The sequence below is a fragment of the Aquila chrysaetos genome, chromosome 17 (genome assembly GCF_900496995.4).
Source record: "Aquila chrysaetos chrysaetos chromosome 17, bAquChr1.4, whole genome shotgun sequence".
NCBI classification, from domain to species: Eukaryota; Metazoa; Chordata; class Aves; order Accipitriformes; family Accipitridae; genus Aquila; species Aquila chrysaetos.
In genome coordinates this window covers 1,545,015-1,567,661 of record NC_044020.1, presented here as the reverse complement: position 1 = coordinate 1,567,661, position 22,647 = coordinate 1,545,015, and the positions used below count along the sequence as shown (strand labels likewise).

General features: G+C 47.8%; 1 protein-coding gene across 1 annotated transcript in view; it reads left to right on the top strand.

Moving 5' to 3' along the window:
• CACNA1I (calcium voltage-gated channel subunit alpha1 I) overlaps positions 1–22,647 on the top strand; it is a 172,771-nt gene that overhangs the window by 104,442 nt on the left and 45,682 nt on the right. The window contains 4 exon segments of the mRNA XM_030041229.1: positions 11,773–11,932; positions 14,188–14,503; positions 15,194–15,286; positions 21,152–21,473. Of these exon segments, the coding sequence (XP_029897089.1) occupies positions 11,773–11,932; positions 14,188–14,503; positions 15,194–15,286; positions 21,152–21,473 (891 nt within the window).

The window sequence follows — 22,647 nt, the reverse complement described above, 5'->3', positions numbered from 1 at the left end:
TTCCAGTTTCCACTTACAATTTAGTAACCGATTCATCATTTGGAAGCAGATTACTTCAGCTGAGCACACTGTACGGAAGTGAAGGAGTCTGTTACGGAGTGTTGCATAGCAACTTTATTGAATAGAAAGTGTATACATGTGCTAATACTTGGTGTGTAAGTGCAGTAATACTTATGTGGAGGTTTAGGCATTAGAAGTACAATGTTATATTCTTATTACTAGCTGTGCAGGAAATAGAATTTCAGATTTGTGGGAAGTTCTGCTCTTTCTCAATGTGTTTTTTCTCAGTCAGAACAAGAATAAGCATTTCCCATCCATTTTAATATGGTTTTATTTTGCCTAATTTTAGGTGGTTTGTTTGGCTTTTTGATTTTTCTCCTATACTTTGTAATGATAAGAAGCTTAAAAATAAAAACCCCTCAACCGTGCTATTCTAGTATAAAAATGCTTTCCTCTCCTCTTGTTGTTTTCTTTTTGCTAAATGATGTTTCAATAACTATCACAATACTGAAGTGTTTCCATTTCAATTAAATAGCAGTTTTTGCTGGTAAAAGTGCTGTGTAGGAAAATCTTGGTCTAGCACTATTTTTCTTTATTACTTATTGTTATTATACTAGCTCTATGGGTCCAAATAGACCGGAGTTTTCTACTTTTCTTCTACAGATCTCAAAGATATAAACCAAGGTTTGCTAGTTTAATCTTTCTCATGTTTCAGACCAGGTGAGTGAGACCCAGTGAGTGTCACCAGCAGACTCGGGGATACAGCTGACATCTCCTGACTCTTAGCCCGGCGTTCAGCTCACTAGACCAAAGCACCAATGCAAAAATAGCCTGAAGCAGCTGAACCCTGGAATGGGAAAAGCAGATGTTTTGTATTTATATGCCTGCCTTAAATCTGTATTCCTCACCTAGCTACCTGTGTTTGGTGCTGTAACAGTGCCTAAGAGTGGTCTGGCTATGAACCCCACACTTGGCACAGGGGAAAAATGATGACATTTACTTCTCTAAATGTGTTTTCGAAGAACTAATTTCACTGATGAGCATGTGTGAAATTAGCTTCTGACTGAGACAGATTAGGCTGTAAAACAGTCTCATTTATGGCTAGATCAGACAAAAAGCAAGCGCATTTGACAGGCACAGTCCTGCCCTAGCAGCTGGAAATGCAAAGGGATTATGAGATTCCTCTTCTAAGACCCCCCCTACAGGGTCTTTGCTTCAGATGCCTCAGTCTTTCTGAAAGAGGACTGTCACTTGCTTGTTCTCTTCCAACGCTGATTCCCTTTACAAAATGTACTCTTCCATTTCACTCTTTTGAAAGTATATTTTTTCCCTTCACGGCTTCGTTTGTGAAGCGATAACAAACTCAGATATTGTTGTATTTTCCAAATATTTAGACCTACCCCATCCGCAGCTCTTCATATAAGCTGCTCTGTAAATATTTATTATCACATCTCAGTGACACACAAACCGTACTTACAACCATGCACAAATGTGTACACACACAGGTTTATCCATGCACAGCCACAGTCCTGAGCAGGTTAGTACAGGGGCAAGAGTGATGTTCTCTTCCAGCATCCATACACAAAAGTTAAGAGGTCAAAAAGCCCTTTTCGTGCCCTGGTCAGGCTATGTGTGACTCAAATGCATTCAAAGATGAAGCTGCCAGCTTTCTGTAGGCTCCGTCCCAGGCAGGCGGGCAGTGAAAGGCTAGAGAAAAGCCTACAGGGGATGGACTCGACTGACGGGGTCGAGTTCAGTCTGTATCCTCTCTTCCAGCCCAATCTCCTAGCCGAGTGAAGCACTGAAGAGAGCCATGTGATTTATGCGCGGAGCAGGCCATTAAAGGCTGCCTTTCCTCGGCGAGGGGGACAGATCAGAGATGGAAATGTGGCTCAGAGCTGTACTTTCCTGCGTGTGCAGCTCTTATATCAAGTCAGTCGACCCCTAAATCAGACAGATGTGTTCAGGGTACAGGGAAACAGTGCGAGGGGGAGCAGAGGAGCGTGAGGATCAATAGCGAGGAGAGCAGAGAAGGAGTGGGGCTCGAAGGAGAAATGCGCTAGGAGGCAAGCGGCAGGGTTTGCTGGGCACCGCGTGCGAGGGCATGATCCACCTCCATGTGTAGGATAATGCGGAGAAAGTGGCGGGGGCGGGAGGGAGATAGGGGAGGAAATCAAAACCAAAACAAGGGTGAGGACTCGTACAAAGAAAGTCTATTGCCTCTCAGATAAATATGCTGGATGGGTTTGCAAATCAATGCTTCTCTGGGGCTTTTTAACAAACCGAGCAGGCTGTAACAGACCTGTATCTTGTATTGCTGGAGAAAGTCTTCAGTCACTGAAGACAGGCTCTAATTTTATTTACTTGTCTGATCTCAGTGCTGTTTTTCACGTGCATTCCACAGTGTGCAATGTATTGCCCCGTGTTTAAATGGGGTTAAATCAAAGTAAATTTGGGAGAGAAAAACCAAAACAAAAAGAAAATTGTATCCCTGTGTTAGTGTAGCATCATGGCAGGGAGCTGGGGAACACTGAAGTACGGGAAATGTAGACCTGGTAATGCCTTCTTTTGTACCACACGTTGCTTAGTCCCTTTTTTTGCAGTCACAGGTTATGGGAGAAAGTCATCTTTCCCTCTCCGAACCAGTTGGCTCGATTTTTCACTCTTATTATAAACACGTATTCAAAAGTCATAAATTGCGTGCTTGTAGGTTGTCAGATGGTTTAAAACCATGAGATTTGAAAAAAGAAAAGGACAAAAAATCACAGAGTATTTTTATTTTTCTCGTGGCTTTCAGACCTTTAGACCTGTGACTCAGATCTTGTAGTCCTATTTTTCCCCCATAGTAGTGAGGAATAGAAACTACTCTTTTTTTTACCGTGATCTGAGATTGTCAAGTCATAGCAAGATTTCACGCCTGAAGGTTTATGCCATGCATCCCAAGACTCCCGATAAAAATCACAACAGTTAGCAACAGCACTTCGGAGTTTGTGTTATTGGAAGTAAAGCAAGCCTGGGAAAAAAAACCCAAACCAAAAACGAGTCATAAAGAGACCTTTGCTGGAATCTTTATTTCTCCGTTCTCCTCTAGGGGAACCTGCATAGCCAGAATTTTAAAAATGCTCAGCGCCTCGCAGCTCCCGTTGTGACAATTTTGCTGCCTGTTCAAACAAGCTCAGCCTCCAGTGTACACAGCGCCCTCGAAAGCCCAGCCACGTATTTTGCTGCCTAAATGGGAGCTGAGCTGTTTTGCAAAATCTGTCCCATGGGACCTATCAAGCAATGGATACCATGGAAATGTGAGCAATAATGACAGTGTATTATGGGGTGAAAGATAATGTCATATTATACTAATGCAAATTATGCTTTATGTGTGTGGGCAGGGCAATTTACAACCATAACCTTAAATTTCTCAATCTTTGTGTATTTTGGGCCTGATTCTCCTCTTCACACACATTTTACTTAACATCACGTCACTGCCTGCAGTAGAAAGAAACATGATTCATGCTAGTGACAGCAAGAGGAAATCAGCTCCCTTAAATCTTAACCAGAAGTTGCATTAACACTGTTTTACATAATATTTTGCATTATTCTGTCCTACTTACACAGCACTAGAGATGTGTAAAGAACTTAAGGGTATTTATAGAATGGAGGCAAGTAGCTCGCAGCCACAGCAATGGAGTTACCTTTTGTCCCTGGTGTTGGGTGACCCCTGCAATTCTGAAAGAAAAGCTGGCACTGTGTGTTTTTAATAGAGTTTTCACTGAAAGTGAATGCAGTCATCATTGCAGTGATAAATGGGGAAAAAATGAGATGTTCAGTGAATGAACAACAGTAGCAGGTGGTAGTAGGTGTTGCTTATTAGATGTTCAGTGTTAGAAAAAAGAACAGAACGACAGCAATCCCCCAGAGAGACACCTTTCTAAGAAATAATCTAACACCTGGCATCACTCTCCAAGACGACATTACTTAACAGCCCACAGCTTGCAAGGGGTTAATGGGGCGAGAGAGTGAAGAAGGGGGCTCCTGACCGAGACCTTCGCCTGCGTCCTTTTCTGCTCACGTCACAGATTACGTGGCTACCAACCGTGCTACAGCGGCACGTGCGGAACGGGAGCGCTTGCGGTGGACGAGCTTTCTGTCGCTGCCCGTGGACCTTAGCTGGGCTCACAGCATCCCTAATAGGGTGCAGGCTGCTGCAGAGCTCAGATCTCTCCTTCCTTCTGGATCACAGCAAAGCTTGGGCTGAGGACTCTCTTTTTCCAGAGATGTCAGCATTTAGGTATCAAGCTAAATGCTCTGATTTTGCCCTCGTTCTTGAGGCCGTTGTAACCCTGGGGTCAGGTTTGCAATTAGGAAGCCTCACCTCTGGGCTCGCCTCTTCGAAGCACCCGGCAGCTCCGGCTGGTTTGGCTCTGGTTTGTTGTCCCTCTGTAGAGCCGGTGAGGGTCCAGCTTAGCAGGGAGGAACTGTTTTATGCACTGGGTCTTGTGCTTCTCGGACAAAGCTATGAAATATGAGAGTTTGGGACTGCTGTTTAGACCACCCGTCTTCTGTGAAAGACTTGGAAGGTGTAACTATAGTCTTGACCCTTCAAGCCACAGTTCCTTTTTGGTGTTATTTATGATCTGGTCATTTTCCATGACCTTGGTGTATATGTCTCATAGCATTCTCCAAAGGTTGTTTTTTTCTGTTTGTTTGTTTGGGTTTTTTTGCTTTTGACACCTTTATATTCTCTTTAAAAAAAAAATCTTTTATGAAGAGGTCTTCATTACCCTGTGCTGGAAGCTGGGCCTGTTTCTCTGTAAGATTTACTGCAGGTCTCTAGCAAACAAATGTGGCAATAACTATTTGTGGTGTGAGCCAGGCCTAGGCTCCGTGGGACTTGTTGCTATATACTGTGCTAAAGGGAATTATAATTTTCAAGGTTGCTGACACTTCTGTATGCTAAGTCTTACTAGGAGGGCCCTATTTCCTTGATGTGCATGTGACATTTGATGGGCAAGTAGGAAGGAAAGCTCTGAGGGATTCAGAATATTGAGATCAGCCCTGGACTTGGCACCTGAGCCCCCTTCGGTGTGCTGAGCATCATGGCTATGCAGTACCTACGTGTTTGTCTTCTCATCTTCCCCCCAAGGAAAACAGCATGTCTGGGGTTTCATTTGTACTCTCTTTTTGGCAGTTGTTTTAGCTGAGTGTGTGTTGGGAGGTGTTGTAAGTGGTGTATTTTTTTTTTCCTCCTTTTCCTTTTCTTTTTGATGCTTGCGTTGCCCTGACCTGATCCATCTAAGGTAAGCGCCTTGTTCTCAGAGTGAAAAGCAGTGAGGTCTGTGCTAGTCCCTGGCTCCCAAGGGAATTGTTTCTGCAGCCTCGGAGCAAGCTTGAGAGTGCGTTTTCTCTTATATCAGTACGCTTTAAACCTACTCTGGAGGAGATCTGTCGTCCCAGCAGGGTGAAGCTCTGACCAACAGGTTTTTTGCTGGAGCTTCAGTCTCTTTTTTGGCTACCTCAGGCTTAAGCTGAGGAGTACTCTGGAGGTAAGGACTGAGGACGCTTAATGCCTGAATTTGAAGGGAAGTTGCTGCACCAAGGTGAGGCTTGATGTGCCCATGCTACTGAGAAAATGAATGGCAGCTTTTTGTACTGGCTGAAGCTTTATAAGTGCTGGAAATGTCATGCTTTGGTATTTTCTGTGGTCAAGCTGAGGAGTGACAAGAATTCGGATAATTGGAGGTTAGGTCATCAACGGGCTGAGCAGGATGAGGTGTCTGAGCTAGTCAGAGATGCTAGAAAGCTTTGCTTGTCAGCAAGGCAAGAGTGGGGCGTTGGTGAGGAACTTAGTGGCATTACTAAACTATGGGATATGTTGACAACCTGCAAGTGCCAAACCCCCAGCCCTAAACATATCCTACAAACCCACCGGGAACCTGGTAGAGAGGTCAATGGAAAGACTTTGCTTGCCTCTGAATGAGGCCAGTGTTTCGCATTTGCATCTGGGGCAGCTTTTCCTTAGCAGCGGAGCTGGCTTAAGATCTCTCACTACTTGTACTGTCAACTGGACCTGTTTTTCCATAGGGTTCATTTAATTTGGGTCAGGCCAGCCATCTGGACACGCTCTCTCTTGCATTGGTGCAAAGCAGGGGCTGATGGTCTGCCACATGAGTCTGGCTGGCTTTGCAGCTTGAGGAGAAGACTTCTGGAGCTGCACACCAGCTCTTCCAGCCGAGCTCCTCTCGCTTACACGTTTGCAGGTGAGGCCTCAGTTAGGAGGAATGCAGTAAAGGGAGAAAGATCTGAGCGGTGAGGGAAGCTGTGGGTTATAATAACGACGAACTTGGCAGTGCATCTACTGTTGCACACGCAGCTGATCGGTTTCTCTTTGCCATAGTTTGGCCCCATATTTTAGCTGATGTAAATGAATGCAGCGTGTGAAAAGGCAGCTAAGTCGCGCATCAGCAAGAGATTAGTGAGGAGGGCCACAAGTTGGACCACCAGCTTGCACTGTGCACGCAAACTGAGGTTATTTTAACTACAGGGGTTGGCCGCAAAAAAAGGTGCATCTCTCTCTGTGTTCTTTCTGCACAAATGCAATCTATCTGCTGGAATGGTTCCTCAGTTCTGAAAATTCCTGTAAAGGAGCATGCACAGGAAAATCCTGCCAACCCCGTGCTAGCCGGGTGGACTGCCATGTGTCCTGGGGCAGGGGAGGAAGGAAAGAAGGCACGCTTGGACAAGCGGCCTGGCTGAGGGACAGGATGATGCTTCAGTCTCTGCGCTCTGCAAAATGTCCTGCCAGCTACAGTCACAAGGGCTGATGGGGAAGAGATTTGCTTTTGCTCCAGTTAAAATGACAACTGGTGGCTTGGCCCATGGTGCAGAGAAGGTGGGTGCTGAGAATTATGTTCTCTTCAGTCTGGTTTACTCTAAGCAAGGGAACGATTGCCTCAGACTGCTGTCTCCTTTTGACTGCGGACGCGTTAGCTTTGTCCTTCACCGTATTGCTGGGGAGGACTTGAAAGCCTTAGAGGTGGGTGAGAGATAAGAAACCAGAGAGAACAGGGTTTCTCACCCTCTCCTGAGCCAGTGCCCCATTCAGATCACGGGGTGATTAGTGCTAGGGAGTGAATCAGCTCAGCTGTTGGTCCTCACTCTTGGAAAGAGGCAGGCGAAGGGACAGAGTGAAGCCGAGCAGGAGCAGGGGGATGTGGTGGTAAGAAGCTGCTGGGCACACCTGCACCGTGCTCCCCTCCTCCCCAGCCCTGCCCCGGCTCCTCACCACCGCTACCATGCTTTCCCCGGGGCTGGTACGTGCTGGGTGAGTCTGCTTAGCTGCGACGGGCGGGCTAATCAGGGTTGATGGCAAGTGTCTGGAGGGAGCTACGGTCACTGTAGGGTCTGCAGAGTTTGTCGGGAAGGGCCTCTGGATGCCGCTGGGGCGAGGCAGAGGATTTGCTTTGCCCGAACCCAGGACGAGTTCAGCGACTTGGCTTCATCTTTTGGCTTTGCTCAGCCCTGTGCTTCCCTCTGACAGCTAGCTGCCCAGCACTCCTCTCGCCCTTCCACCGCTTCTCGTGCCCGCGACGTACTTTCGCCCTGACGTCCGTGCTGTGTTGGAGAACACATCTCTGTTGTGCTCCTGCCTTTGCTCCCGCAGGATATCCTACCAGGAGTAGCCCTGCCAGGGAGGTCCCATCGAGCACCCTTCCCCACGCCTTGCCCAAGGGCATGGGTGGGCAGCAGGGAAGCCTTATCTGAGCATCTTTTGGTGAGGATCCTTCCTTGGATGCTCACAGCCGATGCCGTTTCGTTTCTTCCTTTCCCCTGGTCTCCTCATGAGGGTGAGTGGGGAAGAGAAAAGGCCTTTCAGAGCCCACACCTGGCACTTATGAATATTTCATGTTTCTGGCTTTTCTTCCCCTTGAAGAGCAAAACCTTTTCATATTTGATGCCCTGGGAGCCTGTTTGGTTGCTGAATGTTGCTTCATCAGTGCTCTCCCTCCCTGCTTTTCCTCCAGACTGCCCGGCCCCTCTTCCTTTCTCTTCTCAGGGAACATCTCCTTTTTTCAAAGGCTGCTTCAGAAAAGGTCATTGTCCCTTTCATATTCCCTCCTTGCTGTGAGCCAGCGTGGCTTCTGCTCTGCCGATGGTAAAGGACAAACGGGGACGTGGGGAAAGGCAGCAGGGGGGAGGGAGGCCAGGAGACGCGCGCACGTACGCTGCGGAGCGGTGCAGAGACAGAGAGGAGATGTAGGCACAGCAAGAGAAAAGTAAAGGGGCAGAGGAGCAGGCAAAGGTGGCGGAAGGTAGGGAGGAGACAGCAGCAGGACTTTGCTGAAGAACCGGCTTTCCAGCACCTTCCAGAAGTTGTCATGCAAGATGCACTGGTGTTGCTGTGGATGGGGGCTTGTCCGGTGAAGGCCCCTTGGAAAAGAGGGGCATTCCAGTTCTCCAGGGCAGGATGCTCCCAAAGCTGCACTGACAAATATGCTTTCTGCCCATTTCCATTGCCCTGCAGCTGCTGTAGAGACCTTGTGATCTGAGTCACCAGGGTCTGCAGTAAATCATCACCCTCCATCCTTAGGCTTTTCAGCCTTTCTCCCTCTTTCCCCCACACCTTGTGAGTGCTTGAGGAACCAGGGACCGTTTGCAACCTGCTCCCGGTCAGGCTGCGCAGACCCCGAAACAAACTGCTCTGTGGGTCCTGCCTGAGTGGGGCTCATCCCCTCCTGCCCCTGAAAGCGTTCCGACACCCGGCAGTGAGGGTCCTTCCCTGGAGACCCGCAGCAGATGCTCTAGCGTGGCTGCCGGACCAGCTCGTCCTTTCCGGGGGACGGCAAAACCCCAGCTGCGGACAGACCCACACAGGGCTGCCAGCTCAGGAGGGGACGGGGGTGCTGCGAGGGCTTCCCCCCAAAGTGCCCATAGGGGCTGGCAGAGGTGAGGGAGGGGCACTGCCAAAATGCCATAGCAGAGGACGGGGCTCAGGGAGTCCGGCACGAGTATTGCAGGCAGCGCAGCGCAGGCAAACAAAGGAGAGAACAAAGGTACTGAGCTTGGATTTATGCTGTGCCTTTCATCCATGTGGAAGTAGTAGTTGAAGTACCTCCAGCAGCTGGGTGAACTCAGCAGTGGAGGTCCATTTGATGGAAAACTGATGCCTCTGGTGAAAAATGGGTTCCCAGAGCAATCGCTTTGCGGTTTAGGGCACGAAGCAAAAGAGGCTTTGCACAAAGTGAAGCGATGGATTTGTTTTAGTTGGTTGGCCCGTAGGAGAATTGCAGTTGATGTTTGGATGGCTGTAGCTTCAGCGTTCTTGCTTTTGGAAGAGCTAATCTCATATCCACAGTCAGCATCAATGGGCAGAGGATGACTCTGTTCAACTGGGAGATTTTTAAAAAATAAAAATTGGGTTTCATTTGGACTTCAAATGGAACCCACCAATGCTGAAATTCTTTGAGATATGGAGACAATGCCAAGCGCTGGGGCCATCTGCCTGGTGGCCACCTGCCTGGTATGGGGCCACTTGCCAGTTCTTGGGTTACGAGCCCAGGTACCCCAGAGGGTCTAGCATGAGGGCAATCGCTATGATCCTGGAGCTGTGGGTAGTACAATCCTGTACCGCTAGTAGCCCCTCTGAGAGTCAGGATGGAGAACGTATGGGCAGGCAGGATGTTTCCAGGGAAAAGGCAGGCAAGTTTTGCAAGTCACTTGTCTTCTCTTGGAACATGGACAAAATCAATTTTTGCCAATTCTGACCCAACAAGTGTGCTGTCTGTAAAATTCTGGTGGGGACGTCTGTTCTATCTGTTCTGCGTTTCTGTGTAAGGGCAGTCTCATTCTTCCCATTACCTCTGCTCCGAGATGGAGCTAGCATCAATTGATCTGAAAAACATCACCCCCTCTTGCAGCACTGCTGGCACAGCTTCCCGTGTCGCTTGGCTCTCCCTAATGTACTGACCAGGACAGTTTATGGGAACCACCGAGCTCGTGCTGTGAAGCGACGTTAACGCTGCACTGCAGTGAGGGTGTGTGGCCGTAAAGCCGAAGTGTTGCGCAGCGTGTTGCTCCAGAGCCTGGCAGGTCACAGCGACAGCAGCGCGGCCGTGCTGTTGGGCTTTGCGCGGTGACAGATCAGAAAGCTATCAGTGACTCGTGGCGTGCCTGCGATCCCCAGCGAGCGGCTGGAGCTGTGCCCCTGCGCTGCTGAGTTACTGACGGACAGTCTAGAAACTGCCTTAACCGGTGACTGGTGATACAGCTGGGCAGTCAGGCAAGGAGGGCTTCGCTGCTGCTCCGCAGCCTGGCCGTAGAGCTAATGCCATCGTTCCTTGTCCCTCATGATCCCACGTAGCCATCATTGAGCATCTTCTCTTCCCTTACATATCACCTACCTGCAAATACCATTCTTGTCTCTCCCACCCTCATCTGTCCCCAGAACATTCCTTCCTGAGCTAAACCAGTCCGATGTCCCGCACCGGGCATCCTTCTCCCTCTCCCTTCAGGGTGCGTGCACCCCACGCCTGCATGGCCCCCGCAGGCATCGCTTCCCTCCCCTCTCCGCGGCGTGAGCAGCCCGGGGAATAGAGATAAAGCATAATGCACAGCATCATGTGGCTAATTACATGACGCTGGGCACACAAGGGGGATTAACTTGTGCCTCAAAGGGCTGTCGGAGAATCCTAATCTTATCTTCCCCTCCTCTTTCCCCTTCTACTGCCATCTGAAGTAATGAACTGGTTATAAATACCTAATTAGCTAATTATTTGCTGGCCTACATGGAACATCTTCAGTGAAGGAGCTCCCTGGGGGAGGGACCTCCATGGAGGCAAGGAGAGAAGACCACATGAGGTGTGGGGGGGGTTAAAGGCGGTACAGTGGTGCTCAGAAGGATTTTTAGACTTTTGCCATCCCTGGAGAGCAGAGGAAAAGTCATTAGCTCCATGGAGAAACGAGCCTATCTTTACCCCTACTTGTGGCTGTGTGAGCTGAAGAGCTGGGGGAGAAATAAAACCACAGAAATAATTCATTAGGTAATTAAAAATAAAAAGTAAAAGATTTTTGGAGACATTTGCACTGGCCAGAGGTGCTGTGCCGACAGCATTTTGGGCTGTGCCTGCTGCTTGTGTGCTCCAGCCCTTTTGGGGAAGGAGGTCTAGCCAAGAGAGGAGTGTGGTCTCCGAGATTTTCCCCTGATGATACTGTCACTGAGAAAACCGATTTATGCCGGTTTACGTGTGCTGGAGAGGTTCATCCTACTAGGCAGGCTGGCCTTGGTGCGTCAGTGCAATTCTCACAGGTTGCAGCATGCAGTTGTTGAACTGGGATGACTTTCGGTCCGAGCAGTCTGAGGATGGAGCCGTTGAACTGCCGTGCACCTTTGGGACAGAGTTGTCACTCCATTGCCCATCTGCAGGGAAGGGGGAGGGAGGGATATCAGTCAGATAGCTGATGGTACCAGAAGTCTCATTCCCTTTTCTTCTCGCTGCTGCAGACAGAGGCCTAGGGTTAAGAGATCATGGCATCACAGCAGATCTGCTCGCTGCCTGTCAGTAGAGGTTAGGACAAGAAAGGGCAACAATCATAAATCTAGCCTGGTTTGGGTAATAAATAATTTCTGACACTCTGCTTTTATCTTCATGTGGCTTCCCCCCGCCCCGTGTGTCTCCTAAATTTTCCTTTCCTTTCCTTCTCCTTCCCTTCCTCTTCTCCCTTTCTCTTTCTCTGTCCCTCCATCCCACACTTGCTCCTTCTGGTTCTCTTCTTCCCCTGCAGGCATGCGCATCCTTGTGAACTTGCTCCTGGACACCTTGCCCATGCTGGGGAACGTGCTGCTTCTCTGCTTCTTTGTCTTCTTCATCTTCGGCATCATCGGGGTGCAGCTGTGGGCTGGGCTGCTCCGCAACCGCTGTTTCATGGAGGAGAACTTCACAATGTGAGTGCCTGGGAGACGATGTCTCCTTCCTTTCTCCCAGAGATATTTCTTTTTCCCCTTACCTGCTCTTTTGTTCTCTGCTGCCAGGATCTCTATGTATTGCTTACTCCAAACGGCTGTAGGGTGATAGCGTGCAGAGCGTTGGCCATGTCTTGCAGCAAAAAGGGAGGGAAGGCAAAGGCAGCTGGTTCTAGTCTGTCTTCACGGTCCACAGATGCCTGGGTTCATTTGGATTTGGGCAAGGCACAGGTTAGCATAGCTGCCTCCTCCAGACATGTCCGGGGATTCAAGATGCTGATCCTACTCCCAGAAAGAGTTGAAACCCTGAAACACGAGCCGTGCCGTCTTCCTCCTGAACTTGCTCCCTCTTCAAAAAACAACAACCGGAGGAGTCTTACAGAAAGCCGTGGCGCTGCCTGATGCTTCCAGGGACATCTTCAGCACCTCCAAGATGGAGCTGAGGTCACTGTTTGGACAGCAGTGCGTTACCTCCGGAGGCTTTGGAGGGACACAGAGAAATTATTGGAAAACTTCAGGAGTAGAATTGCATGTGGGAGGTGCCGTGGGGAGGGGATGGAGGGCTGTTGGGAGAGGTGTCTTACAGCTGGGTTTGTAGAAGTGAGAGCATCTGAAAGCAAAGAATGGCTGCTTGAATGGGACAAAAAAACCGTGGGGAAATGTGGGCACAGTTCTGGCAGAGAGCCTGGAGCCGCAGAGGGGTCGATTACAGGTATCTGAGGTTTATCCTGGGGGTGTCAGGGAGGAGCCTGCAGAGCATGGCTCTGCTCCTTCCCGGAGGCAGTGGGATGGGAAAGCTCCTGCCTGCTGCCAATTCTCCAGTCACCCTCCTGGGGAGCAGAGCACCAGTTCCAGGGCACAGCTCCTCCTGTTGACTTTCTGGCTTTAGCAGAGCTCAGGCTTTAAAATGTCGTCTTAAAACAGTATACTAATCCCAGGTGTCCTATCAGTTTAGACTGCTTAGAAAAACCTAAAGCTGTAGATCAGTTTAGACTGATTAAACAATTCTGAAGCTTTAGATCATCTCAAATGGGAAAAAAATAAAAAAAGTGTGAAAATACAGTCTGCAGAACAGCAGTGGGGTCAGAGAGTAGGAACTGTTTAAAGCAGCCATTTACTGTGTTTATATATTCCTTGGGGAAAACCAAATGTTTAGGATGATTGTCCTTTATGTAAATCAGGGGTAGTACTACTTTAATGAGTGTAATTACATCCATGCAGAGTTGATGCAAGTGAGAAGTGGATTGGGGCCACAGCCTGCGAAGCGGCAGATACTAGAAAATCTTTGCCTGACCATTACTAGAGAAATGAATTCTGCAGGCACCCAGTTCACCAATGATGTGGATGTGTTACGACAGATCTTTGTAGTTTAGTCCAGCTTAGTTTGGAATCAGAGACTTTCTCTCTGTTCTTTTTCATCAACACCTGTCCTCTTCCAGTGACACTTAGTGGAAAAGTCTGCATTCATGCGATGTGGAAGTTGTGTATTTAGCACAGCAAGGAATGCACCAGATAAAGTTTAATGGAAAATTTTAAATCTCCACCTTTCACTTTTCTGATCATTAGCTCATCTCCAGCTAGGCAAGCACAGATGATTTTAATTATTCATGCATTTGCAAGGTACTTGCATTATTTGGGAAAAAGCACGTGAACTTGGCATGAAACATTGCACCTATAATGCTAACTGTCAAGGAGGAGTCAAAGTTAAGGTTAAGTCAATTTTAACTTTGCATTTCCTGATTTTAAGGCTTTGCTGTGCAACCTTAATTATGCATGAACCGGATTTTTTTTTTTTTTTTAAGTACAGAAGGTTCACTGCCAAATGTTATAAAACATGTCCATCAACGGTTACATACATGAACACATCACAGTAAAGCCTGATGAACTTCCTTAATATCACTGCATCTGATTTAGCTTTGATGCTAATGGGGAGAGTGAACAGAATGCAAATCTCTGTATTCTAGCTTTTCTTCATCTCCATGCAAGCAGATTGTGTCATTTGGCTTGGGGTGATTTTAGGGCAGGCAAAGCTCTGAAAACTGGGGACTCACCCTGGAATTTTCCTGTTTCCCAGGAGCCCTGTCTTCCCTTCCCTTCTCCTGAGGCAATAAATCTGGAAATCCCTTACCCAGTGCAGTCCTTCTGTCAGGATGGGAGCTCCCAGCTCCACCAGTGTTGCTAATGGGAAACTGTCTGTTACAAGAACTTTATGACTGTTGTTTTTTTTATCCTTGCAGACAAGGTGACATTGTCCTGCCCCCTTATTACCAACCTGAGGAAGATGATGAGATGCCCTTTATCTGCTCGCTGTCAGGAGACAATGGAATTATGGGCTGTCATGAGATACCCCCACTGAAGGAGCGGGGGCATGAGTGTTGTTTGGATAAGGACGATTATTATTACTACAATTCAGTCCGGCAAGAGTTCAACGTCAGTGGCATGTGTGTCAACTGGAACCAGTACTACAACGTGTGCCGTACAGGCAACGCTAACCCGCACAAGGGTGCCATCAACTTTGACAACATCGGGTATGCCTGGATTGTGATATTTCAGGTAAGACTGAGCTAGCCTCCTAACAAGGCTCAAGCTATTTTTCCTTTTTTCCAACCCAGTCTTTCTGTGCTCCCATGATGGTTTCTGCATGGTATGATACAGCTGCAGAGAGAAAAGGGCCTTGTAACTACTATGGCAGAAGAGGCAGAGTGCACACCATGATCGGTGTTCCTGAAGATGGGGAGGGATATAAAGCTGTTCTAGGCCCTTGCTGAAACGAGCTGTACCCTTCAGGCTAACTTGTACCAGTTTTCCCTTCAATCCAAATCACTATAGCAAAGGAGTCCGTTTTTTGTTTGTTGTTTTTTTAATTCCCAGCACGCGTTGCAGATGGGAGCTAAAATCCGTGCCTTTTTTCTTTTCCTCCGGCTGTACGTGGTGTCCAGTCCAAGGGGCACAGAAACCTGCTGCGGGTTTTCCCCTGCTGCGATCCAGGGAAATGAACTATTTTAATGAAATATTCCTGCTGTGGGCTAGCATGATCTCACAGGCTTTGACAGTATGCCAGTGTCACCAAGCAGTACCACGCTGATTTCCTGGAATGGAAATTTGGCCTCCTTGAAATGAATTGTTGTTTCTCGCCTTCCTTGGGTTGTAAGAGCCCTGCCAGTATCTGCCCATATACACTGAGGAATGAACTCTGGAAGCCCACTTCCCTCCTATTTCTCTTGGTTTTGTTTGTCTCTGCAGGTGATCACACTGGAAGGGTGGGTGGAGATCATGTACTACGTGATGGATGCCCATTCCTTCTATAACTTTATCTACTTTATCTTGCTGATAATCGTAAGTATAAGACTTGATGACTGTCAGCATTGCAAGCTGAGAGCCTACAAAAACCAGGTGTTAGGTCAACACAGGTACCAGGGAAGCAAACTACTTTACCTGGATTTCTTCTAGGAATCTCAGGAACCCAGTCAGTTGATTTTCACCAACAGTTGGTGGCAGGATCACATAATTGTCAGCCAGGTTATTCTCTTTTGCTCAAAAAATATGCTCGGGATTGATTCCTAGAGATATACATACCCAGTGTAGGATAATGTTCTCATCCGCAGATCTCTCAAAGTAAATTCCCCAAACCAGTGTGCCTAAAAGGACAGAAAACCATTTCTGTATCTTCCATTCTACTTGGTCTCTTTATACATTTTAAGCTCTTGAGTCATTCTTGAGCCATGTTTTACGGCTTTTGGCAGCACCTGGATCTCTTAGGTTCAGGGTCTCAGATTCAGATTTTGTCAGATTCAGGGTCTGTCACGCTGAATTACTTCCTCACCCTGAACAAAAAGGAGCTGCTGCTCCAAAAGTGTCAGCGGTCCAACATAAACTGGCTGTGTGACATCACTTGTGGCTGGTGGGGATGGAAAGAGAGAAGTGTGTCCGTGATGAGAACTTAATAAGCAGTTTATAAGCCCTGTGGATTTATACAAGTGAAGTTTGCTTTGCTGTAAGATTTGTTGTCAGTGCCTGGAAAGAGAGGTGAGAAATGTGGTGCCATTGCCTCTTCCATTCCTCAAGCCTCCCACATGTAAATGCATTTTCTTGGAGGGAGTATCCTGTTTCTAACAAGGAAGGATTTTGTTTTTATGAAGACTCTTGCACTTTTCCCACATGCGGACCAAAGGCAAGAGTAGAAGGGAAAGACATAGGATGGATTATGGGAAGTATAAAATCTGTACACGGTAGGTGCAATTTACTTCTAGGTCACTTAGCCAGTAAGGATCTCGATGTGTATTTCCAAGGCCTACATGCATTTGGACGGGCTGCCGAATGGACCTGGCTAAGACTCTGCTCTTCAGCTACTCCTTGTCCTATGTGGCCATGCCCTCCTAGAAATAGGTTCTTTAGAAGCAGTGACCCAGTAACATTAACAGACTCACCTGGCACAGGATCTAGTTTAAATTCAAATTGACATGCAGTGACTTGAGAGCAAACAAACCTTAATCCAGTTTCTGGGAGAAATTCTGCAGCCTTTACATGTGGGGAGTGGCACAAAAAAAAAATCTACTGGTCCATTCAGGTCAGGGAACTTATGAAAAAGCTGAATCTTCATGGTATCCTTGATTTCTCCCTGCTTTCTGGCCTTCTACCATCACAAGGGAAAGGCAAGGAGAGACAAACAGAAAGATGACCTACTCCCTGTGGGCTGAAGCATGAGCCAGGACAGCAGAGGTGAAATACACCTTAAGGGATGCTGCTTCTACTTTGAGGCTGGAGAGTCCCAAGGAAAGGCAGTGCCAGAGGTATGATTGCACAGGATGGGGGGGGACCTCCCCCCAGCTCTGTTCCCAAAGGCAAACTGAACAAATCCGCTGCTTTTTGTGAGTTTGGGAAAAAATTATTTATTTCCTGTAAAGTTTGTTCAGATCTCCCACTATGCAATAGATATTTAGTACCTACTTGCATTTTCACTTTGAGCAGCATGGCCAGGATACCCAGATTTGTACAATGTGCAGTTTTGCACAGAATTTACTCCTTGTCTCAGACACAGTCTCTCCCAGAGCCAGGAAGGACTGTGCAGAGTCAGTGTTTAACCATTGCGGTGGGCATGCTCATCTCCTGCGGGCAAGTTCCAAAACCTGCCCCTCACCACCTGCTCCAATCTACCTAAATCCTGTCAGCATATTTTTGGTTTCTAAGCAGGAGCATCCTTCTAGTGCTGACTGACCTCATGTGGATTCCCAGTGATGCAAACTTTGTCTCTGAATTTGCAGGTGCTGAAAACCCTCAATTAAGCACTCCACCTGAGATTTTACTGTGGAGTGTCATTGACATTTCTAGACACTCCCTCATCATTTGCAGAAGCCATGTAGGTTTATTTCCATCAAACACAGGAGTACATGAACCTCAACTTACTCTGGGGACTGCTCAGAACAAAGGAGCCATATGCTAGATGGGACATTTCTTTTGCCTTTGGTGGAGTTACACCAAGAAAACATTTAGCCTCTCTGTTACCTTCTTTGCATGTGTAATGCATCTTTTGCAGCATGTAGCAACACCACAGTGTGAACTTGCTATCACTTGCTTTCATTTTCTCTCTGAGTCTTCTTATAGAAATGACGATGCCTCTTCAAGTCTCATGAAGCACAGTCCTTCCAGCCTTTCTCCTTCCTTCCTTCTCCATGGTTGAAAGGCCTGGGTTTCTAGGCAGGATTGCTCTGACAGTCATACTTCAAGCCCTGACTCTTTGCTTTTCTACATACAACCTAGTCTTGGCTGAAACTTACTCTTCTTGGGCTGGATCTCTGCAGCCTCTTCTTTAGAGCTACGCTTTCATCCATGACTTCTTCCCTCACAGCGGTATCTTCAAACACCTACATAAGGGCATTACTTGCTACTGCTCACCTGCAGGAAGAAGACTCCGCCACCTGGATGTATTCCCAGCACGGTTAGGACTCCTGCGTAGACGGGCTCCGCTGAGGGGAAGAGTGCTGGCTGACCCCAGCACTCAGAGTGGCCTTGCAGAACAACCTGGTAAAAGCATTTCACGTATTCAGCAAATTGTAAATAGCTTCCCCCTCTGCCGGAGATCAGGGAGGTGATGTGAAGGAAGGACTGCTTCCACTTCTCGGGTCAGTGTTTCATTTGGGTCTTCCTGCTTGAGGTCCAGCTGTCTCTTTGTCACTTCTCCAGCTACTTGGCCACTGGTGTGGCTCCTGGACTAGAGAAAGCTCTTGTGAACTCTCAGGCTGGCATTCATATTGCAGCACTCAGTGGCCTCCTTGAAGTGCTCTGTGCTTACACGTGTGGGCTTCAGAAGACAAGCTGGATATCCACCAATAAAAATAATGGGCAAGTAAGTCAGCACCTCCAGCCCCAGTCAGATTTTATTAGATATTGCAGAGACAGGGATCAGACCTTGGGCTGAACAAGTACGGGATCTGCTTAATCAAAGTACAGCTCAGTCTCGGGACTGAACGGGACTCCTGTGTTGGGGCTCTGAATCGATGGTCTCCTTCTGCCTCTGTCAGATGCTTTGTCTGACTCCATGTCAGATGCTTTTGGTCTCCTCGCTGAGCTAGCTGAGATGGATCGCTCAGTTACGAGCCATCTGGGACCCTTCCTGTCTTCTGCGAGCTGGGAGGCAGTGTCAAGCTCGGCGGAGCCTTGGAGTTTATGGACTTGCCTGTCGTCTTAAGGATTAAACAAGCTCATTTGTTTTGCGTTTGATGTTCCTAGCTAAGAGGTTTAAGGATTGGGGGTTAGTTGCCGTATCCAGTCCTCTCACTCCTTGCCTTTTTGGTCATCTGGTGGGAGATCACAGCAAACGGTGCCTGTGAGGACAGGGCTTGGTGATGTGAAACCTGAACACCCCTCCGGATTCAACCCCAGGCTGACAGTGTGACACTGCTGAGGACATCTTGTTGCCCTCAGCTCCTCTGCTTGTAGCCTAGAAAGAAGGTGTTGCACATCTTAATCGCTTGTTGTTCGTGAAATTGTTGGAAGTTGCAAAATACCAGGCAGTGTCACAATTAGCGTTCCAGAAATGGACGCAGAGCTGGTGTCCAGCCCCCAAGCCTGCCTTACTCAGGGCAAGCTGAGGGGGATAACTGAACGGGCAAACCCCTGCGAGCGTCGTGTGGTGCTGAGGGGGAAGAGGGCAGGAGAGTGCATCGGAGAAGAATTTGGATACCCAGTCATACTCTTATCAGTGAAAACATGCAAGACATCATGAACTAGGGAAAATCTTGGGGGAAGGCGAAGGAATCCGAACGAGGCATCGTTTTAATTTTCAAGGCCACATACAGAAGATGAAGGGAAAATAAGCTGAAATATGGGCGGGAGGAGAGGGAAGAGAAGGGTTCAGTGATGAAGGGAAACAGAATTAGAACAGCTTTGAAGGGTGCTGAGAGGAGGAGAAAAAAAAAAAAAAAAAAGCCCTTTATTTTGAGATGGTTTATTGTCCTTATGTTGAATCTGGTTGGGAAGGGCTTCGTGTTTCAAAGGATTATTCAGATGCTAGCAGGGACACCTCCCCTTTGAAATACTGAGAGCCACTGTGTTGAGTCTCTGGACAGAGCTGCTGGGCACCTGCGTGCAAGAGAAAGGGACAACCAAGGGGGCAAACTGGTGGCAGAGTGGCAAGGGCTGTGCACTGAGAGGAAGGCTGCTTGGATAGATAAAATAAGCTGGGGTACTTGCTGAAAAAAACCCCACCTTTTCCATGCACGAGGGTTGGGGTCAGGTTATCACCACTTCTGCTTGCCCTCTCCCCTTTGCTGGAAGGGTTGTCGGGGGGAGGACTGGATCCAGCTCTGTGCCAGAGCTGTTTGCTTGGAAAGGAGAGACAGGGAGGTGAGACTGGGTCCTGTGTGGGTTCGTAGAGGAGGAACGCGGTGCGAGGATGTCCCGTAGCAGGGATGCTCCCTGGTCCAGGGGAAGCAGAAATCTTGAGCTAGTGCTTCCTCTCCTCCCGGGGGCTGCCCCGCAGAGTCCGTTTCAGAGCAGCACAGACGTGTCGTCCTTGTTCAGAGATCAGACTCTGCATTTTATCAATGCCATATCGCCACTTACAGCTCCACGGGGAGTAGGCACCAATCAAGGCATCACAGCTTTTGAGAATGATTTTGAATGTCGTTACCAGCCCTTTTATGTAAGAAATTCTCAGCATATTGAAGCCCGGGTTTTATCCTAAGTGTAATGGATAGATCTCCTCGCAGAGATTCATCTGTAATTTCATAATATGTAACACTGAGAGTGAGATTTTTACCTCCAGATCTCTCAGCACCAAGAAATATTTACTCCATTTTACAGATAGGAAAACTGAGGCAAAGGAAGCTTAAAGGGAACATACAAAGGTGTAAAATAAGCCTGGTAGACATTTTAGCTTCTGCATGGAGAATAGGAAGAACTTGGGCATTTTGTTTTGTTTCTAAGAAATTGGGGGAGTGGATTGTGCTTGTTTTTGTATTCGAAATGAAAGGCCTACCTAGGCTATGGGACAAGTAAAATAAGAGCTAACGTAAAATGTCTAGTATCAGAAGAATCAGGAAAATAGAAAATGAGCAAGGAAGCACTGTTTTGCCAGACTATTTAGTGTCCTTCTCAAAGTCATTAGTTTTTGTAAACTTCTCTTTCATTTCAAGAGCTCATTCATTTCAGCAAAGTGCCATCTCCTTGTATGGTGAATTAAGGTGTAAATGGTAGAAATAAATAAAATGCTCCAAGAATACTGACATGTCCTCCAAGAAGTGAAGACCATAAATGACAGTGCACGATTTTTCCAGTAGTAAAAGAGAAAGCAGAGGAGAAAGCAACTAAACTACCAAACTAAGTCCTCTGTATCCCACCTTCTGTTTAACACAAAGGAGAGGGAAAGAAAAAGTCTAGTTTTCATAAAACCCTTCGCAGATAACTTTTAAGTGACTTGCTAAAGGTCCCAAAGCCTGCCAAAGGAGCCAAAAGTCGGGCTTCTGTTTCCTGAATTTCAGTTCAGAGCTCCAAATGCTGCATGGAAATGACATCAACTCAGTTCTCAAAAACAAGCTCAGCCAGCCCTGGCTTTCTCTGAAATCCCGTCTCCATACGCAGACCGGTTCCTGTCCCTCTGTCTGCCTCCAATCACTTTCTGCTCCTCTCTCCTTTTACGTTCCCCCTCCTGCGTGTTTTTCCTCATGTTGACGTCGACTGTCCGTTCTTCTCCTTTGCTACTAGGTGGGCTCCTTCTTCATGATTAACCTGTGCCTGGTGGTCATCGCCACGCAGTTTTCGGAGACCAAGCAGCGGGAGCACCAGCTGATGCAGGAGCAGAGGGCACGGTATCTCTCCTCCAGCACTGTCGCCAGCTACATGGAGCCGGGAGACTGCTACGAGGAGATCTTCCAATACGTCTGCCACATCGTGCGCAAAGCCAAACGCCGCACCCTTGGGCTGTACAACAGCATACAGAGCCGGCGCCAGGGCCACGTGGAGCCGAGCAGCGCCAAGCTAGGCACGAACAGGGAAAGCCAGAGGCACTACAGTAAGGATTGCGTGGGTAAAGCTGGAAATACCAATAGTGGAAACGTGAGAGTAACCGAGAGCATCTCCATGTGCCAGCTAAAGGACCTGTGCCTACAAAGCACAGAATTAGAATTAACATTGGCCGTGGCAGTGCACCAGAGCAGCAAGGTGGGGATGACCAGCAAGAATGGGAATGGAACAGGGGTGACCGGCAGGGAACGTGGGAAACCCAGGTCTGAAACCCAGTGACCATAATGGAATAACGTTAAAGGCACTGGCTGAGGCTTGTAAAGGGCTCCAGGTCTGGTATAGCAGGGTGAGCACTGCAGTTTGGGAGAGAGAAGTACTGGGAGGATATGAGCATGTGGGACTAAGGGTTGGACTCTGTGACACAGCAGGTCCCCCAGAGCTCTCCTCCCAAACTGAATTGCTGTGGGACCTCAAGAGAGAGGCAAAGGGAGTAGAATTGCAATAGGATGTCTTCTGAACCAAGGGAGCAATATGGAAGAAGTCAGTTTGATGTGCAAGGGCAAAAGAGACAATTTCTCTTGATGGGAGCACATGCTGTTGTGTAAAATTAGACACGAGATACCATTTAAATTGGATTCTGGGCCTGAAAAGTGACTGTAAAAATGGTTTTATAGAGTTAGTATTAACTGCCTACCGATGCCTTTCCTAAGTTATGCTCCCATTAACAAGCAAAAAAGCAGATTTTCCTTCAGCTGGTCTTGCATACTCAGTCTTTCATTTTCTTTACTTGCTGGGAGAAAACTTTCTGCAGGCTTCATGCACTGTGTTAATGAATTAATTGCTTCATTCCCCCACTGTCCATTTGATCTTCCAGGCTCAACTGGAGGATCAAGGAACAAAAATTTAGTTTTCTCACTGAAGTCAGGAGATCTGTGCTGATTCAGAGCACACAGAGTATCAGGAGGAAGTGTTCTTGCGCTACCTTTTCTGGCTTCTTGAGATGCTTTGCTAATGTAGCTTCCCTAATTTAGAGAGTCCAGCTCAGCATGTGGGTTCTGGGACCCCACTTGTAGCAGTTCAGGCCGAAAGCAGTCCTCGTGATCATTTTTCCCTCAGTTCCGACTTAACGCAAGCTACTGAGTCTCAAGCTGTGATTTGTGCATCACACAAAACAGTTCTTCCTCTGTGGACAAGAGCTCCCCATTGAGCCTAATCACTGGCAGCTGAACAGTACCATG